The sequence below is a fragment of the Camelus bactrianus genome, chromosome 5 (genome assembly GCF_048773025.1).
Source record: "Camelus bactrianus isolate YW-2024 breed Bactrian camel chromosome 5, ASM4877302v1, whole genome shotgun sequence".
Lineage (NCBI taxonomy): Eukaryota > Metazoa > Chordata > Mammalia > Artiodactyla > Camelidae > Camelus > Camelus bactrianus.
Window position 1 is genome coordinate 32,004,864 of NC_133543.1, and position 21,240 is coordinate 32,026,103.

The window sequence follows — 21,240 nt, forward strand, 5'->3', positions numbered from 1 at the left end:
GTTTATTGTTACCATATATGCAAAAAGGAGAGGACACTTTAAGTTAAATAGGCATATTTTATTTTCTTCTTCCTGGAATACTAGTCCGTATAATTCACAAAGAATGAAAGAAATGTTTAAATGTTTTTCAGGGAAAATTAAAGAAAAAAAAAAAACACGGAACTATATTCTAAGCTCCATAAACATGAGAGATAATATGAGCTCAAAGCTATTTTAATAGTCTATATAAAACTTCTTTTTCCTTTAAGAAAGGTATATTTACTTTTTTAGTCCACTAAACTTAACATTCCTAACCACGTATACATCCTGTTGCTAAATATAGGCTTTTAACCCTCCACTCTCCAAACATCACAGACCACCAGGACTACACAGTCCAAGAGAGGTGCGAAAGGACGCATATTCCTAGAGAGATGATAGTGGAACTTGGCTCAAAATTGGCGGAATGTGGGAGTTCATCTTTCTTAAAATTTCAACGTTTAGCCCAGTATTTAAAGCTGCTGAAAATAAAGGTAAGCTCCCACTGATAGAAATAAAAAGTAACAGACGGGAGTTAAGAAACTGGCTACACTGCTGTGTGATTTTGATATGATTTGTAGCTTTTGTAGTTCTGACACTCTTCTTGGGACATGAATAATAGTTGTAAGTCAATTTAAGCAACACATGGCACAGGACTATACATTTGAAGCCACTAGATATGTTTCTAAAATACGTTGTGGCTTAAATATCCAAAGTTAAAATTTTGATGCATAAGACAGTGTTGGGAGAGTGGCCACTGCTACATTATTCTCTACCATTAGTAAGTGAAAAAAGGTCCTTTGCTAGTACAATTAATGGCGGAGCCCTACCTTCACAGTTTTTGAGAACAGTTAACCTCGATTCCACTATATTCTTCATCTCACCTTCTCTCATAAAAGATATCATAGTACTTGCCATTCTAACTCTCCCTGGCAATTTGTGACAGGGTGCTGTTCTAGCGAGCCAGTCCATTGTTATTTATACTTTTGACTTTCACTGTTAGGAACTTGTGGATTATAGATGAGAAGAATAGAAAGTGGAACCTTCCACTAATCAACAAGTATTTACTGGATGCTTGGTAGGTGATAAGCATCATGTCTTGTTTTGAGAAGCAAGAGAGAGATCCAGCCTCATTCTTCTGGAAGCCATGAGAGCGATTAATACAACTGATATTGCCTCAAAGACAGATATAACATTACAAACTGAAACAAGTGTAATGAAAGAAAGCTGTACGGTGGTATCATGGAAATAACGAGGCGGGGAGAGGGGAACTGACAAGGACCCAATGCAATCTGGAAGGTCAGGAAAGCCTTCATTGAGAAGCATGATGCTAACTAACTTTAGAAGCTGGGGTAGAGCATTGGTGACTGGAAAGACAATGGAGCATTTGAGAATCTAAAAGGAGAGTGCTGGCTTGCAGAGACTGGGTCCAAGATGAACCTCTTTTGAAAAACTTGACTGATTTGACCAGGGGCTGACTTCTTTTTCAGCCCCCTGGCAGCAGAAAGTATGGTAATAGCAACTTTCTAAATCCAGACCTACTTGAACATTGTCAAATGTTTAAGACACGATTTATTTCAGTTTTTCAAGAACATTGTCCCACTTGAAAATCCTTAGTGTAATCTAGTAAACATAGATGGATGTACATTTAACATCATCCTAATTTTATCTTGATATTTCAGCAAGTATTTGAATTATCTGGCTATCTTTGCATGAATTTTCATTTGCATATGAATGTTTCCATCAGAAATGTAATCAAATGCAAATTCAATTGGATTTGCATTAATAGCCTTTCGGCTTAAAAGGAAGGAAAATTCTGATTTTTCTGGATAGGCAAACTGAACAACATCTAGATACACTACTGGTGTTTGGAGAGGCAATTCACTTGTTAGATCAAATTTGGCCATACTAGATTTCTATGTCAAGTGTGATGGGGACAAAAGACATCAAATCATGTGCTCTCTTTGAGGATCATCTTTGATCATCTTTGCATCCTGAGCATCGAATGTATTGCTTAGAAATTAGTAGGCACTCAAGAGTCATTTGTAGAATGAATGTGGAATAAATTACATCCTTAACACTCATCTTAGTACAGAAGTCTTCCAGTAAAAGGAAACATAAGATAGAATACCTACAGTTGAACTAGGAGCTTTGACCTAGTATTCAAGCAATTGTAGAACAATTATGTGCTAAACTGTGTAGTGGTGATCATAAATGCTTGCAGGAGTTTGGAAGGGCTCAGATGAGCATTCAAAAAGGGTTTCATGAAGAAAACAGTACTCAATCATTTAAATCTATTTACTGTATCAGGATTTTTCTTCATGTGGTATAGCTATGTTATTAGTAACATATCTCAATATCTAGAGTCACTTAAGTGGGCTAGAGTCTAGCCTTTTATGAACTAGGTATAACCACCATGGATATAGTGTGTTTTTCCCTGGTGTTGCCATAGATACTAGTAATGTATGGTTTTTCTGCCCAGCACCACAACATTCTCCTCTGCATGGGATGGCTCCCCATTGTCCCTATTGCCAAACCTTATGGTACCCCAGGCAGCTGCCAGGTTGTTGCATGATCCTCCTCCCCTAGCTACAGTGGATTAATCTGCACCTGCAGCAAAGCAATCTTAGCCTCCGTTCTCCTGGTCAAACCATTGATTGATTCATTGGAAGTCAATGAATCTAACTGAGTTCAGTCAACTCCTTCCCTGTGATTTTAGGACTTGGTTCCAAAGAGAGCATCAGGGCAGATTTATTTTTTCCAAGTGGCTGCAGCTATACGATGTAGTATGAAGTAATGGATAAATCCTACGTAGAATAAGAAGATTTATGAGGAGAGAGAATGAAGCAGACATACAGAGAAAAGGCAGAGACAAGATGGCAAGTCCTGACGTTACATTTCTAGCTATACTTCCTGAGGCCAAGCAGCACTTGTGTCCTGCCAGTGAGCAGAAAATCTCCCTTTTCTACTTTAGGCTATGCTCTATTTCAATCTCCTAGACTCCAAGTCACCTTAATTATTACAATACTAGAACAAATGATGGAATTAAATTTTGGTTACTGTCAAAATTGTTGCGAAGGATAAAGTTTTGATTCTATTTGGAAGTTTGCATTTTTGGTTTTTATAAAGATTTTATAATACTGGATATTGGACACAAGGATGAGGTAGAATATTTGCTAGAAAGTTACAGAATTCCCAACTGCATTTTTCTAGTGTAAAATCAACCTCATTTTCTTTTTTCCTGTAATCCTCTTCACTCCTTGGAAGAATTGCCAAAACACACTGATGAAGGATATTTGCATGGTATTTGTGATCAAACCATAGCAAAAATTCACAAGAAACCTCAAGTAATTTCTTCCCATACCTTCTCCAGAGATTTTGCATTTAGTCCTAAAATTTACGCTAATGTCTTGCAAATATCTCAACCTTCCCTAAGGTCAGGTAAACTTTTCTCTATCCAAAAAAAAGAACTTCATTAATTAAAAATGTTTCCTCATAGTCAAGTGTACTTTAATATTGTTAGGGTAAATTTCTAGGGCCTATTAAATCAGAAAAGCCTCAAATTTCTTGTAAATACGTTGGTCACTCTTACTAATGTCGCTAATTAATAATAGTTTGATAAATGCCTTATGTCTACCTTAGATATTGATATTTTTGGAATAATTTTGGAAATATCATTATCTCTCCAAAAATATCAATCAGTATCTAAGGTGGACATAAGCATCTGCCTTATCTCTCCAAGGGTCATTAATCTATCCAAAATGTCAGTGCAGACTGATTTTTGAAGTTATTGCCTAAAAAACAAGCAATGTTAATATCTCTAAATAAAAGAGATACATTGGTCTTCAAATCAGTCAAACTCGCTGCCCCCCCCCCCATAATTGAGTTGTTTTAGGATATTTCTCAAGATTCCTAACACTTTTACAAGCAGTTAAATTGTGATGATATCTAAATACTTATTCCTTCTCTTCTGTTTCCTTCTCTTTACTTTAATCCCCTCACCATTTATTTTCTTTATTTGTAACAAGCATATGTTCACGTAGGAAGACAGGTGCTCTATTATCACTGGTCTGGTACCCAGCATGTTTTAAATTTTCATTAAAAATTGAAGAAATATATTTGAATATTATGCTAAGCCATTTTCATAAACATCAAAATGAATAAATAATTCTTTTGGAAAAGAAAGTATTTTGGAGGGTCTAGAAGCACTGAAGGAAGTCTATGTAAAGAATTGAGTAGAATCGTCCATCCATCCCCACCCCTTTGTCTAATCATTGGGTATTAAGTGCCTACTCGTACCACAGAGGTGTGCTTGGGATGAGGACACAATGATGCTGATTGAGAATTGTTTTCCTACCTCTGTGAGTCTCATATTTAGGGACATGTACATAAATGCTGTGATTCTTCAATATACAGACATGTCAATACATTAGTGTATAACAGGGAAATATATATATATACACACTTCCTCAGTATAATGTAGACATTATGCATTTATCATATAATCTGCTTTTACTCACTTCACATGTCAAGGCAAAAGGACTTGAAAGCTACATAACTATATTCATTCTCTTTTTGAAAAATAGTCTCTTTTTAAACAACATTTTAGATGATAGGAAAACATAGAAAATTATTTTTCATCTAGTCATTCGTATTGAAATTTCTTGTTTAAAGAAAGCCCACATTCAGCATTTGTTGAGGTAGAGAAATTCTCATGGCTACTTTGTTTAAAGTTGACTAATTAATGTAATATCAGCATTTCATCATTAAAAATGCATGTGTGCCTTTCTGCGGAAGGCTTCCGAAATACATATTGGCACCCAGTATCTAAATCAACCATGAGGGAAGATGATCTTGCTCTCACTACACAGCAGAGCCTCCGACGGCTGCAGAGGTGTGTGGAAGTCCAGGGGAGGGCCCATCAACAGGGCCCGTCAGCAGGGCCTGTCTTCTCTCCTCAGGAAGCAGCACAGTGTCTGGGCTGGTCTCCACGCCTGCTCTGACATGGCTTTCCCCTGGGAACACGTGTTCAGATGCCAGTGAGAGCTCCCCCTGTGTGGGAGCTTCAGGAAAGAAAGTTGCAGAAGAAACAGGGGACCAGGAGTGCGCGGTGCTCTGCGGGAGCAAACATCTCCCTCAACAGCTGGAAGCAACCCAGTCAGGGACAGAGGCGAATTTTAAAATGAGATTTTTTTTTTATTAGGGAATTGTGAATATCAAGATTTAGAGACCAGTAACCCTTAGGCAGTTTTGATTGCTATGTGTTGGTACAAAGAAAATTCCCAAGTTAGATGACATGTATTTATCTTTCATATAACTGTGAAATCTAAAATTTTGGAATTGGTATATTTTCAAAAAGACTTAGATTGTATTAATACATTTTAGAGGGGTCTGTGAAGTAAGGTGTTTCTACCCAGTAATTCAGTGCTTTTTCATATGCTTTTTGTAGAGACATATGACACTTAAGGATGCTCTAGGATGGGGATTTTCAAAATGTGGTCCCCAGGCCAGCAGCATTGTTATTACCAGGGAGCTTTTTCAAAATGCAAATTCTTGGGGGTCCACCCTAGACAGAATCAGCAATCTGTGTTTGTTAAGCCCTTAAGTGGATTCTGATGAACGCCCAGTTGACGAATCACTACTCTAGGAATTCAATTCTCGGCCTCCCCTGGCTAAATAATTCAGTCGTGTAGTTTTGGGGAACAGCACAGGATTACTCCCATGTCAGGGAGCCTTCCTGATAATCTCAGCCCACATTCATACCCTCTTTCTACAGAAGATCATCTGCGTATCCCAACTGGTGAATTTATCTCATCACATTATAATCTTTTGTTTACACCCCTTGAGCTGATAGAGGCATGGAGGGGCTTACTCAGCTTTGTATCACCAGTGCCCAGGACAGTGCCTGGAGCACAGCTGATGCTCAATAACTGAATGGTTAGACTGGGTTCAAAGTTATTAGACTGCTCATTGTGACTCATCTACTTATGTTTTTAAAATCTCAATATCTTCTGTAAAATGAGCCTGTAAATGCTTTCTGGGGAATCCTCGAAGTTTCAGAATTCCATAATTTCAATTAATTCTTTGCCCTAATCAATTTACTTTTTATTCACTGGCTAGGCCTAGAGAGTTTTATCTGTATTCTTTTCAATTAAAAACTCAAAGCAACTCAGCTTTTTCATGAAGGACCCACATACACAGATTAAGAAAAAAATATTTTGGAAGTGACTGGAAACCACAGGCAACATCACAAGGAAAACAGTGCTTATTAAATGTTTGCTGAATGAATGAAGGAGACGCTCAAGGAAGCCTGGGCAATCAGTTATTTCTTGTGGGAACTCTTGCTGTGAAGTGGAGATAGCTGCTCCTAATCGCAAACAAAGCTCATGAAACCACAGCATTCATTAGCCAGGAAGTGACAGGCTCTTCTCCGTGAACACTGATTATAGTCTGAAAATGACCCTCCTGTCTAACCTGCCACGTGCTTCTTCTGTTTTTCTCTCCTCAGAATCCATCTCTCTCTCTCTCCTTTCTTTTAAAAAACTCATATGAAATTAACTAAAAAAAGGTAAAACGACCATTTGCATGACAGTTCTAACTGGATGATTAAAGTCCAACATATAAAAATGCGACTAATATTATACCCAAGAAGAAAATGACATGGTTTATAACAGTAGGACTCTCTCCCTGTTAAGTATTTAGATACTAATTGAATTATCTGATAAACTGATCTTGCACAATGGATTAACACTGTACACCCAACTCAACTCACTGAGAAATACCTTATGATAAAACTTGTGTGGCTTCTGTCACCCACAGAAGGAAGCTAGCTAATTTGACAGTTTTAATTTAAACTCCATATAAGAGCAATAAGAGGAATTGGAAGTTATTAAACCAAGAAGATAACAAAGGAACAAAAACTTTCTTACTCTTCCTCCACTTTCTTCTATGCTCACGACAGGACACGCAGAATTTGCACTTAAAGAGGCTTCACGGATTTTTAGCCTGTCCACCTTATCACTCCTGTTACCAGTCTGTGGGAGTTGTACCTTGCACCATGGTATTTCTGGCTCAAACAGGATTTTCCATCTAGGTCTAATCTCTACCTGGGATTCAACTGCTCTAGATATACCTTGGGAGGACCCTGTACGCCTGTACAGAATTGGTGTTTCTATGTGGTACTTTAGGCGGTGAATCCCTTATCTCACGCCCTCCTGTCCTGGCTTACACTGAGATTACCTTAGCTCGTTTTGTGAGTTACAAGCAGGACTGGCTACATGATTTGCAGGTCCCAGTGCAAAATTGCAGTAGGAGAGCATCAAACCAAAGGGGAGGCCTTTCTAAGCACAGGGCCTGGTGGTTCTCCAAGTTGCACACCCAGGACCCTGGTCTTCGTGTAATATCTTGAGGCAGGATCCCTGAGAACCTCCGCCTCCCACACCAACTAGCACAGCCCAAGCTTTTTGGTTTCTTTGTTCAGACTTCCCAGTAAAATCTCTTTAGCAGAAAGGGTAGGGTGGGTAGAGTCCAAAACTTCTAGTCTAATTTCATTTAACAGATGATACAACCTGGGCACACGGTGAAGTTAATGATTCATACAAAGTTAGCACAAATAATTTCTGGAAAGGCTGGATGGAGAATTCAGAAATCCTGACTCTTAACCCACTACTCGTTCCACTATATCGTAATGAGTCAACAGGAAAGAGAGAATGAGAAGAGAGAGACAACCCCATCTTTTTAGTTTTTCATCATGCCCGACTGATTGAATACAATTTGAATAGGTCCTAGATGCTGAAAAGATTACTGACATTATAAGTAGTTCTAAACAGCAACATTACAACACCAAAAAATCAGTAGGGGGAAAGGCAATGTAAATGGCAACTTCAATATAAACAAAATATTAAATTTTAAACTTGTTTGCTTTATTTTTCTTTTCACATCCTTGCTCTTCTGAGTCCCATGCATTTGTTTTATTTTTTGACTGAGTGATCCACATCTAAGTCTACTGGGGTAAAATGAAAAAAACATCACAAAAGTTCTTCAAATGCTCCACTCAAATGCTTATTTAAATTTTCCATTTAATATGTATAAGCACATTTGACTGTCCTTTATGATTGGATTACTGCCTTCTGTTAATTCTTATTCTGTGGTTGGCTTTATTCCTTAGATAACTATGTAAGTTTAAAAGGCTAAAGCCCTAAACTGTTCTCAGAAACAATGAACAGTACATATATGTAATTTAAAGAAGAAAAAAAAATGTTTTTAATTTGAAAAAAAGAAAAAATTTCCATGTAGTATTTATGGATTGGATTTTCCTAATTTCGATAATTCTTATATATAATCACTTTGCTAACAGCACTCAATGCAAAGTAACTTTATGAAGCATCTTGCAAAAAAGGATTTTTATTACCTAGTATGGTTTTAGTACAAAAAAAAAATTGTCCTAAGCTTAACTTCAAACTAGAGACCAAGAAGAAACTTCCTTCACGGTCCATTTTGCTTCCCATTTCACATATTACTTGTTTATTCCCCCACATGCTTAATGATGCCCTCCTACATGTGCTCCACTTCTTCAGAGTAAATGAAACTGTGTCATCCCTTGATAATATTCCATCCCTCACAGAGCTTTCCCGCAGAGCCATTCCTGTCTTCATCTGTCTTAACGCACAGAGCAACACCCAGATGGGTCAACATACTCCTTAATTCATGCTACCATTTCAAACCAGAGTGCTTATTTTATTAATTTGCTCATCATCTATTTGTTCATTCATTTATTCTTTAATTCAACAAGCAACCTGTTTATCAACCATCGAGGCTGTATAAATACTGCACCTACCGAGAGGACATACGCAGAAGAGCAAACTTAACCTCTACCCTCAAAAAGCCTCCAATCTGGAACTGCAATTTTTTGAAACTGAAGTCATCCATTTTCACCATCGTGTCTTAGGACACAACCTATTCAGCTCAAGTAAAATGATACTTGTCCTGTGAATATGTTTACCCCAGGCTGCCATTACTGTCATCCTGAGAAATGTCATTATTCCAAAGATAGTCGACGCAAGATCCTGGCTATACAGTGCTCTGATCGTCTCCAGTCCAACAATATAGATGGCCCGGCCACCCCTTGGTACTGGCTAACCCTGGGACAACTGCATCTCTTTGACTGGAACTTGGAACTTAAACTCTCTCATTTCAACTTGGTGCCCTACCCCATCATTCAGTTCCTCAGCCCCAAAACAGGTACTTCACTGTGTCAATCAGGTCCTGACAAGTCCCCCAGTCTATTTCACCCATTCTGATTTCCCTTGCCTCGTTGACCTTGAAGCTCGAAACCACTTCCATCCCTGTCCCTTGTTCTTGTATTATTCTTGCCTTGCCAATCTAAAATCCAACCCAGTTTCTATGTTCCTAGAGTATCAAAAATGCCTAAAGGAACTTAAATAATTGTATAGACTTGTTTCCACCTATGGTATCAAAATAGGATATTCTTTCATGATGATAACTGAATTGCCATACCTGCGCTAAAGCAACTACTCTGAATGTCCAGTCCTGAAGATTCCAACCCTTGTCCCATTCCCGTACCGTCCACTGATGATTTCTTTTCCTTCTTACTTTGAAGAGTGCAACTTATATGATGTGAATTCCATCAACGACCTGAAATTCAACCAAAATCTCTCTACAATCATTCTCCCTTCTCCTTCTGATCTTACTGATAAAAAGGATGAGTCTCTGCCCACAGCCGGGGCTACCATTGAAAGCTCTTCCCTCACAGCTCTTCTGGCAACCTACCCTATCTTTCACCTGGTCTCCTTCCACATTTTCAGCCTTTTTCTCTGTCTCCTTCTTTGGCACAGATGGTATGTTTAACTTTGTCCTGGAGAAAAACTCCCCTGAAATTTGCAGTCTCTTAAGTCTTCTCCCTATTTTTATGTCTCTAATATTTGACCCTAAACTCTGTCAGAGACCCTCTGTAATACTGAAAACTTCTCACTTGAACTTACATAGCTTACTGTATTTCAAATAGAATGTCTCTTAATCCATGTATTATTATAATCATTAATAATAATAACAATAGCGAGTAGCAACTGAACAGGTATTATGTCTAACATTGTGCTAAACATTTCATACACATTTCTTATTCATCCACCATTGTGTTATTTACCCAGTTGAATGTAAGTCATGCATGACAGTGAGCATTCATAGTATCTTTCATGCTGCCTAACAAAATGCCTTGCACTTAGTAGGGTCTCCCTGATTGACAATTGATCTGAATGGCTAATGAGACCATAATTATTTATTTGTAAAATTTGCTTCATGTCATTAGGATTTTTGCTTTTCCTAATGGCATTATAAGATTTTTCATTCCTCAAGGACAGGAACTATATCTTCTATTTCCTTTGTTTCTTTCTTAAGCCTCAGTTCAAATTCTGCACACAGCAAATACTCTAAAAAGAAGGAATGGAGGTATTTTAGGTTGTTAACAAGTGACAAATATTTAGTCGATTCTTATCCAGGACTGAAAGAAAAAAAAAAAAAGACATGAGTTCCGATGCTAGTCAGTGATCAAGTGAAGGAAAAATCTTTGACAGCTTTCAACATCCTTACACACAAACATTGTCAATACTACTAAATCCTCTTCTACATTTAAAAAAGGATGCCAGATAAAGATGAAGTGAAATAGAAAACTAGCTATTCCTTCTTAATCTTCCTATTTTAACTTCAAATGGGACCTCAGAGCAGTGAAAAGAAATTTGTCTTACAACATGTCTGGGTCGTTTTCCAAGACATCAAAGGAATTTAATTGGCCAAGGCTCTCAAAATCAACTGGTTAGTTCTTCTATTACAAAGTTTTAAAATATCATATTTTTGTATTCTAGAAAAGTTAATGAGGAACAGTGTGAAGGGAGGAAAGACTTCAGAATGCATTTATTTCTTAATGAATAAAAATGGTTTAAGGCTTATTTGCAGATGCGAACAAACCAGAAAAATAATCAAGAAAGGGTGAATATCTAGGATAAGTTAGGCATTGTACTTGGTACTTTAAAAATGATATACCATTTAATCGCCACAATGAGACTTTGTACACAGGGAATCATTATATCCACTTTACTGATGTAGAAATGAAGGCTTATTATAGCCTCAAGTTCATGTAACCAGTAATTGGTAGAGGCAAAATTCAAATGTAGTTAATCTGACTCTAGAATCTGGAGCCTCCCCAAATAACTTTTGCCTTTTATGTATAAAAGTATTTAAATATCATTCTTAAAATATTGGAAGCATGTTTAATGACTATAGTTAAGGGCCACATAGTTAGTTCGTGGACAATAATTTTCTTGTGTTATGTAAGATTCAGAGCCAAGACCTAAATTGGCCTTGCCCGGTTCCTAGATGTAAGGTGCTTTCCTTTTCCCAGCAAAGGAAGCAAAGATGCAAGCGGTTATTAATAGCCCTTTATAACTAGAGTGCTAGATTGTCTGAGCAAATATAACTTTCACACATTCAAAGAGGAAAACATCAGGGGCCTATTTGGGTCTTGCTCTGCACGTGGAGCCACATTAATGCTAATGATCATCATGCACCTAAGACAGAGCCTTGTTACTACCAGCATGCGGGCAAACTTATGTGTGTAATGCTGCCAAGTTTTTCCATTTCTCTAATCTTCTTAGAAAATAGTTTTTTTTTTTCACACACTCTTAAAAATTCTACATAATGATTTCATTCTGAATTTGAGTAATACCTGGAAGATGTAAGGTTTTTTGTAAAAAGGTGTTCTGCGTGTGTTAAAGCATACAGTGTTTTTTCATTTTTAAAACATCAGAACCCATGTAGAAACATTAAATGCAATGCGGAAAGTTATTAAGATAAATCAGGGTTGGCAATGCTTTATGTTGTTGTAAATCAACTTTTGCTGTGCTGCTAATCTAACTTTGCTATTAAAAAAATAAAGTAGTGATTCTCTACTCTGTTTTTCTTTGCCTTTACCAAGTTGAGTTCAGGGATTTCAATCCTGGTTTCACTCTCTGAAGATACTGGACTTAACCCCTTCACCCAGAGAATATTTTCTCCTATTGTGGCTTCCTTTCTCAGAGGTCATTTCTTCTCCAACTAATATTTATTCATTCATTCATTCATCCATCCATTCATATCACTGGGCATAATGTGTACTGTGTGTATTCATTGTTGTACTGGGCACTTCGAGGCAAACAGGGAATAGGCCTTTTATGAAAGCAAATATGTTGGGGGCATGTACTAAGGTCAACATATACATTATTCATTGCCTCAACAATCCTATGAGGTACATATAATGTTAACCTACCTACATTTCACAGCTGGAAAAATCACGTCTCCATGAAATTAACTAGGTAGAATATGTGTAAAAAATATAAAGAGGAACAATTCAACAAGCTAAAATTAGTGGTGTGCACCTGAGGATGGAGGGATTTCAGAGAAGGAAGAGATAGATGTGGTTTGGGATGTTCCCATTAAGGAAATGGGAGGTGAGCTGGCCTTGAGGAACAGAAGGGTGGGTAGAATTTGGAAAACTGGAGGAAGGGGAGGAGAGATTCAGGTCCCAGGAGATTGTGTGGGCAGAGATTTTGTGGGCAGAGGCTCAGAGGTTGGTATAAATGTGATTCTTTTTTGATATTACCAAAGGATTTGGTCTGATAAGAATGGAACTCTGTTGGTATGAATGGCACTCAATATCTGTCTGAAGAATGCAGATTTTGTCTTACAGGTACTAAAGGACAATGAAAGATTCTAAGAAGGGAATCTGGACCATGAGAAAGGGTTACAGGAAGAATGTGGACTGACCAAATAGAGGAGGACATGAAGGCTAGAGACCAAATGTTAACTGAGTCTTTCTCATTTGAGAGACTGGAACAATGGGAGATGAAACTGTCTGGTTGATTATTTCAGGCCAGGTGTCAAAAATATGTCAGCTTAGAAATATGAAACGTAAGTCAAGTGTTGTTTGTCTCTCATTCACTCTGTCATTTCTTTAAAAACTCTTTCTGACTTAGGACCATTCTAGAATCTATGGTGAGAAAGTGACCAAAATCCCGTATCATTCCTACCCTCAAGTAGCTTATAATCTAGTGGGGAGAAACATACCTGCAGGTGACTAAGTAGAGTATGAGAGAGAATGAAATAAGTTCTTTAAGAAGACCCTCAAAAGAATGAGTGGTTACTCTTGGGTGGGAGACTCTAAGATGGCTTCCTCATGGAGATGGCCTTTAAGAATGTGTCTGATGCTGTTGGACTAAGAAAGAATGAGTGGCTTTCTAGCTTGAAGGGAAAGCATGAGCAATGACAAAAGAGCACAAAAGGTCAAGGGTCTTTCAGAGCCGGGGCATATTCTGGGAAGTGGTACTGAAGGCAAGACAGGGTTAGGTCATGGAAGGTGCCAATTCAACTGAAATGCTGGCTCATTCTGAAAAAAATGGAGAGCCATACACAGTGGAGTATGAAGTGGAGTAGGGAACGAGTTACCATTATCCATCTGCCTATCCTAACACTCAGTGTTAGGAAAGTAACTTCAATCTAACTTCGTTAGTGTGAAGAATGGATTAAAGAAATTAGGGATTGAAAACAGGGAGCCCAGTTAAACAGGTTTTATAACAGCTCAAGTGAAAGATGAAGATTTAAATTAAGACAGTGAGAAAAAAATGAGTGGATGAATAAAAGTGATACATGGTATTTGTGATAGTAGAATTGATAAATTCTCTAATTAGATGAAGTGTGTAAGAGTCAAAGATGACACCACAGTTTCTAGCAGGATCAGCTCCTCAGAGTGGAGAAAAACCTCCTGAGGCCAAAGGATATGCTAGGTGATTTAGATTTTATTACCAAATCTTCTATCAGGGAGCTGTGTGGCATTGTTTACTACAGTTTCCTCAACTGTCAATTACAGTCAAGGAATCGTTCTATAGTATAACTTTCAACTTTAGAATTCTGTGATTCAATTCAACTAAGCCCTTCCTACTACTTTTTACAGCTTTAAACTCAGCAGAATATACTAGGAAGGAGATACTTTTAGGTTCCAAAGACTATGTTATCCGTTGATTTGAACTTATGTAAATTCTACTATTTAATAGATTTGTAGACTTGAGAAGGAAATTCAGAGGTCTTTCCCTTCTTTTAGTTGGGAATGAAATTTGTGCACTGAATATTCAGAGAGAAATATGAGAGACAGCTTCTTTCCTTGACAACTGATTCCAATTCATAACAATACTTTTTATCAGAAAATATGCTTAACCTGTTTAAAATTTATCTATTCCAATGTCTGTTTGTTCCACTTTGATTAGAAAAGAAAAATGGCATCCAACATTAAAGAATTTCAGACTTACTCATTAATAAGAAGAGCATATTTATTGAGAGCCTGTTAATTTTAAGGCACTCTTATAGACAATGTGGTCGCCTAAAACCAGTCCCTGCTCTCAGAGTTTGCAGTCTAGTTTGGAAAAGACAACACATTAATTAACAACACACTCCAGCATCTACGACAAGGTTAGCTGATCTGCTCTGTAAGTGTTTGCTGAAGGAACTTATCACTATAGGTTGAGATGGCTAGTGCTGAAGGTCCTGATCAGCAGGACTTAGGTGGAGAGAAAGAGATGCTCCATTAATAAGCAACTTCAACCAGAAAAGACATCTTATTTCAATTCCACATGACTTTTTTTTTTTCCAATTCCATTTTACATGCAAAAAGATGACAAGAATAACAAGCAGTAAACTTATGGTTGGGAAGAGATACGTATTTGTTTTCTAAAAGGCCAGAATTCTAGGCTGAAGGTCATCAGTAAATTCATAATCACAACGTCCAGTGGATTTGCTCAGCAATCTTTCAGTTGCAGTTATTTGAATCTTTTGATTCAATGGACCATTCTCTACTGTTGAAACTTGCTTTCTTTGCCTTCTGGATATTCAATTTTTTCCTGTCTCTTAATCTTTTTTCTTTTACTGAATTTGATTTTTCTCCTCACCCACTAAAAGCCCTGGCCTCAGTTTTCTACCTGTTTCAATAAATTACACTCTCAGTTGTAAATGTCATAGTCCCATGATGTTAAATACAATCTGAATGAATTTGCATGACTTTCAAATATCTGTCTCTAGCCCTGACTTCCTGGGTTTCAATTCCTCATTTCCAATGAACATTCACATAAATAAATACATACATGCATATATATAACTTTAATATGAAAATACTTATATCTAAAGACCAGCTCAAGGTCTTCTCAAAATTGAAGCCTTTATCTGTTTACCTAGAAATACTAAGACTTGCCGTGCTCTAAACCTGCAGATGTGTAATTGTGAAGCCATTTTAATTCCATTACCCAGAGAATCAATTGGTTGTTAAGAAGTCATGTTACTAATTTCACCACTGTCACCACCCAAGGACAAGCTTTTCATCTCGTCACACCTGAATAACTACAATGACTTCCAGTTGGTCTCTCAAAGTCTAGCTTTAATTCACAGAAATCATTTGTCTGTTGCTTCGCATTCTCCATTTACATTCAACTTACACGTCCAGCTTCGTTTCCCATGAATTGCCTCCTAGGACCCTCTGACGCAGTCGAATACTCTTACTCACTCTCCTCTGAATAGATTACACAATTTCCTTTCCTGGCTCACACACTCCTGTTCTGGTAGAAAGGCCTTCCTCTCTCTTCTATGATGATTGAAAATGTACTTAGTTTAAATTTCACCTCCTTCATGAAACCTTTTCTGAATATCCACCCCATAGGATCTCTCACACTTCTGTAATTTGAAATAATTATGATTCTTAACATTTGTTGCATATTTATCACATATTTTCACTTATTATTCATAATTTCTCTTGTGTGTTAGTCTCATTTTCCAAATTAAATAATAGCCACGTCTAAGACTTCCTGACTCATCTTCCACCACATGTGCACACAAAAGTGACTAGATAGAAGACACTCAATGAGTACTTACTGATTTATCTCTTGACTGAATAGGTACAAACTATAGGAATAGTAGTATGAGAAAAAGGGATCCTAAGGCTAGGTGAAGGAATATTCAAAATTGATTTTTTAATCTTCTGGATAGGAGCCACTTTTATTAACCTCATTTTAGACTTTAAGTATATAAAACAGCTAGTAAATTGTAACTTTGTGGAATAAACTTACTTTAGGGACACTTTAAATGTCTATAAAGTTAATAACATTAGAATTTATTTAGGCTTGAGGTTGAAATTTAACATTTGTCTTTTAAAAGGGAACATGAAGCCATTTTTGACCCCAGGAGTTGGGACGTTATAGAAGGTATCTAATGTAAGGTATCTCTTTATTATGATGTTTTTATATGAAGTTATTTTATCTTGTTTATCTATGTTACATGTTGACATTACCCCTGCAACATAAAACATTAAAACTAGAAATATTCTTAACAAGCAACTAGTACAATCTACTCATTTTTCAGATGTGGAAACTGAGTGCCAAGGAGGGCAATTGACTTGCCCAAGGTCAGTCTTGTCACTGTCAGAGCTGCAGCTAAAAATTAGGATTATAGTTTCCTAATTCTATGCCTTTTTCATAATCCCATATTGAACTGTTTCATTTTTGTACCTTAAGTTGACATTATTCAAACGAAAGAAAAATGCCAATAGTTTTTTTTAATCATTTCTCTTATTTTACTCCCAAGATTGTGAATGAGTGCCTTGTAAATTAATAATAAGAGTATTCTAAATAAAAAAGCAGTGTGAACAGTCTATTGTGATGGGTACCAACATAAGGGAGATACGACTATTATCTTAATAATTTAGATTTCTAAAACTTCATAAAACTGAACTTTTTTTCATTGGTGAGTTGAGTGGAAATAGTTCTGTGATTTTTTTTTTTTTTTTGGTTTGGTTTTAAAAGATAGCCTTATACTGGGCACTATGTTAATATTTGCAGTGGTAGTGTGAAGGATTGTTTGAAACAGTAAAAATACTTAGCCTTATCCAAGAAAAGAGAGATAAACATAGTGAGTCAATGTAAATCTGCACTGGTGACATGGGGGGTGAGAGAAGACATGGTTTTGGGGAAAGAATGTGGAATGTTACAATTGTCCCGAAACTCCATTCTACAGCAGTAACAGAGTGAACCAAAACACCCCTTACTACCTTCCTACTGCATTTTTTTTTTACCTTCATGAAAAAGAAGTGAATTTGGGGGAGGGTATAGCTTGGTGGTAGAGTGTGTGCTTAGCATGCACGACGTCCTGCGTTCAATCCCCAGCACCTCCATTCAAAAAATTATAGTAGAATAAGTAAGTAAACCTAATTACCACCCCAAAATAATTTTTTAAAAAAGTGAAATTGTCAATTCTTCTCCATAAAACTTTTGCCTGGAAAACATTATTTAGAGGAACTGGAGGGTACTGAGAAATAAAAGTGAAGAAAGACTAAAAAGGAATTCAGATGATCAATTTTCGTGGGGAATATTCATGGATATTTGGTTTGTCTTTCTGAAGAAAACTTTTTGCAATCTAAATTACACCAAATCATTTGAATCTCAATGACTAATATCAAGTGGTAACTGGAAGAGACCTATTATATTACAATTTAAAAATTATATTTACATGGTCTTTTAAAATAAAAATTACTACCAGAAATTTGCCCAACTCACGCTTTGAAAGAATTTTTTCCAATTCAGTTTTCTCAACTTTCACAGGCAAAATCAGAATTTAAGAATAAAAGATCTCCTCTGCTGAACTGAATACCAAAATATAAAGAATTCTGACTTGAAACAAAACAAGAGACTTTAAAAGCCTGACTTCATCATTAAGTCATGGAGATACAAATGGATGGCTCAGTGTTTCTGTCCCTGACTCACTAAATCCGCATGACACAGGACAAATGTGACCTTCACGTGGTAAACTGAACTTACCTGTACCATTGTTAACTGTGGTCTGGATCGTGGCTTCCGGCCCCATAGTGTCATAGTCTTCCTTCATTTCTTCTGTGGGGGAAAATTATCTTTAGCATTTGAAAATTGGAGAAAGGCTCACTATACTCAGCATGCCAACCACAGAAACAAGGAAGATTCTTTTAAAGGAAACAGAGAAAAGGCTTGTTGTAAACCTCCAAACAATAGCTTTGTTCAGGCAACTGAATGAATCCAACAGTGCTAGCTGCACAAGGACTTATTTACTTTGAGCATTACTGCAAGCTGTGAAAAACAGAGGTGCTTATTTGGGGCAAACGAAGGGCTTTTCTTCTGGTGGCAGTTCCAGTGACAAACAGGGGGAAAGATATTATTTTTTCAATAAGAGTCAAAAGCAACTAAGTATTTGTACTTATGAGGAGACACGCTGGCTGCTATGCCTCTGGTAACTCTGGATAATTAGAGGCAACTCAGAATTTCTTATTTTATTTTCATGCTCCCCCCCCCCCCTCCTTGGAGTAGCTATGATGGTGCTAATCTATGCAAGCAAAATTTAAAAAAAAAAAAAACCCTCAATTCTATATACCCAAACTTGAAATGCCCAGTTTATAAAACAAGCATCCCAGAGGTACTGAAAACACCTGTTTCCCTGTTTTATACAGACTTCTCAAACATATTTTCCTTATTCCTTTCCCTACCACTCTATAAATATCTTCCTTCCTTACCATGTATTCCCCAGTAGGTAATCACAGTCATTTTCTGAGGGAAAACATACAGCTATGACAACAGCTCAATGTTCTGATGAAGATGAAAATATGTTAACACTGAAGTTGAAGATTCATAGACGATAAAAGGTCGTTTTCTAAAATGGCAACATTTTAAAATGGGGAGAGTTTGGAAAGTAGGAGAACTCTTGAATTTTCTGCCTACCAAATGGTAGAGTGTGTGAGAGGACAGAGAAAGACAGCTGACAGCTAAACATCCTCCAAGTCAGTAAATTAAACATAGACTTTTAAAAATTGTATTTTTACAAGAACAATACTAATGGGAATCAAACATGATCCAGGATAAATATCTCTGTGATAATTATTTCGTTTAAAACAAGAGAAACTTTATAAATAGGACTCTGTGAATTCCCAAAATTATCCTGACCATTTCTGCTTATCACATTCTAGTCATAATTATTTGGTAGAAAAACAGATTCTAGCAAATGTTACAGCAAAATTAAAATCTATGTGTCACATGTAGTACCCTGCAGTGTGTCTTTTTATGGCATCAGAACTGAACAATCATTTTAAGGTAAAATACACGGATTATAAATAGATGCTAATTGAATGCCACTGCACGTAATACAAGTCAGATAACTTGAATGATATTTGTTTAAACTCTACGACCACTTTAAATTCATTCTTGGCTCTGGACTTCTCTCTTATTTAAGGAATATTTTCACAGGAACATTTTACATAAAACATTTAGAAGTTCAATATACAGCAATATTGTCTGGTCAATTGTAATAATTGATCGGTTGAAAGGCTCCCTCCTCTGATATTTTTATCAGTCTCTGCTAGGAATTAAATTAAGGTATTTCTGAGAAGTTCAGTACTAGATATAAATATAACTTTTGTGTCTTTCTTCCTCGCTCCTCTCATGTGATTTCTGGTAGCCAAGAGTCAGAGGAATCATAAGTTTTCCATCTAAGAGATCAAGTCACTGAGGGGAAAACAGTTAACAGCACTTTTTTTTTTTTTGTATAATAGTGGTAATGTTCAAGATTTCTGCTGCACTTCCTTCCTCATTGTCATTATGAAAAAGTGGAGAGAAGTTACAAGAGGTAGTTGCTTCCCAAATTATGAAGTGCTGGGTACTCACACAGGTCGTTGGCACTCCGTGTGTGCTGCGTTCTGCAGTAATACGTTAGCTCTAAGCCCTTTGAACCAAAGATTGTGCAACTGAGATGGTGTCACTTTTACCTAGAATGTACTTTGCTTCAATTTACTGAGCCTCAACCTTTCCTTCTTTTGAACAACAAGCTCAGTTTATTCAAATGACACACTAAGCCCTTTCAGGTATTTATTTGAAATACAATGTATGTGCCTATTTCATTAAGTTTCACGTGAATCCCTGTTCAGAAGGACATTATAACGTAGCTTAGGAGCAGCCCCTCTGAACTAAAGGCGATTCTGGCTGTCTTTCTGCCTCACGCCTAACCTTAAACATTTTCCAAGACACCTCTGACTAAGCACACTGCATCTAAAACCACATAGTATATTTGTTTTTAAAACACTTGTAAAAGTTTGCATTTTCCAGTCACCCTTGGGATGAAGGTTTGTAAAAATAAAGAGCACTTTCTTCCTCAAGATGAAGAATCCTTGAATAAGCAGAAAGAGGCCAAGATGCAGGTGATTTATTTAAGTCTGTGTCAATGATAATGATGTCATGGTTTCCAGCACACTGTGTCCACCCCATTGTGGACGAAAGAATGTCAAGGACAATTCTAAACACAAAACTTTGATTGTGCTGGAACCGGAAAGGCACAGTAAGAACTCCACTGCGCTCTTCAGTGGAAAACCTGCATCCTGCAGACAAACTCCAGAAAGCATGTGAGAGAGAGCAAAGGAGAGGAGGCTTATCTCAGAGTAAAGCTATGTGCTGAGGTATGATGGTAGACAGGCAGGCACCAGGGATAAAACACTACTAAATAAAACAGCACCAGAATTAGAATTATTGTCTATATTGTGTGTTTTGAACAATAAATAAGAAAAATATTTTATCAGGAGAAAAATGTGTTATCTAAGAGTCAGGATAAACAATGAGTAGCTTTTTAAGACCAATTTCTTTTCATTAGACATCAAGGCACCACATCAGAGCACTTTTGGAACAATAAAAAAAAAAAGAACAATAAATCATTACTAATCATTAGAACTAGACAGGTAATAGCCGGGTAACTTTCTTGGTCCAAATAGCCAAATGAGATTAGGGATTTACATTTTATTTAATTATTGTGACTCCAGAATGCTAGTTTATTTACCATAAAGGTAAGAGCAGAGAACAGCCTGTTCATTTGTATCACAGGCACCATTAACTACAGGTGATAACAGAGTCTGTAATGCATTCGTATGGATTATTGTATATTAAAACACTTAGAATTATGATCCACGACCAACACAAAAAAGCTGCCATGGTCACAGACTACTACAGCTTGACATGGCTGTTTTGGCTGTTTTTCAATTATTGATCTTAATTTTTGAAAATTAAACTTTTTTTCCCAGAAGTTTGGAGCTGTACATTTGTTATATCGTTATTAATTATTCCTTTAAGGGTGGAAACTCTAGTA

The 21,240-nt window shown here is 36.9% G+C and overlaps 1 protein-coding gene across 7 annotated transcripts in view; it reads right to left on the minus strand.

Moving 5' to 3' along the window:
* ZEB2 (zinc finger E-box binding homeobox 2) overlaps positions 1-21,240 on the minus strand; it is a 130,312-nt gene that overhangs the window by 19,791 nt on the left and 89,281 nt on the right. For 5 of the 7 annotated variants that reach the window (XM_074363605.1, XM_074363606.1, XM_074363608.1 and 2 more), the window contains one exon: positions 17,910-17,981. The exons of the other annotated variants lie outside the window; for them this stretch is intronic. In XM_074363605.1, the coding sequence (XP_074219706.1) occupies positions 17,910-17,981 (72 nt within the window). The remainder of the gene's footprint in view (positions 1-17,909; positions 17,982-21,240) is intronic. 7 annotated transcript variants of the gene reach the window in all.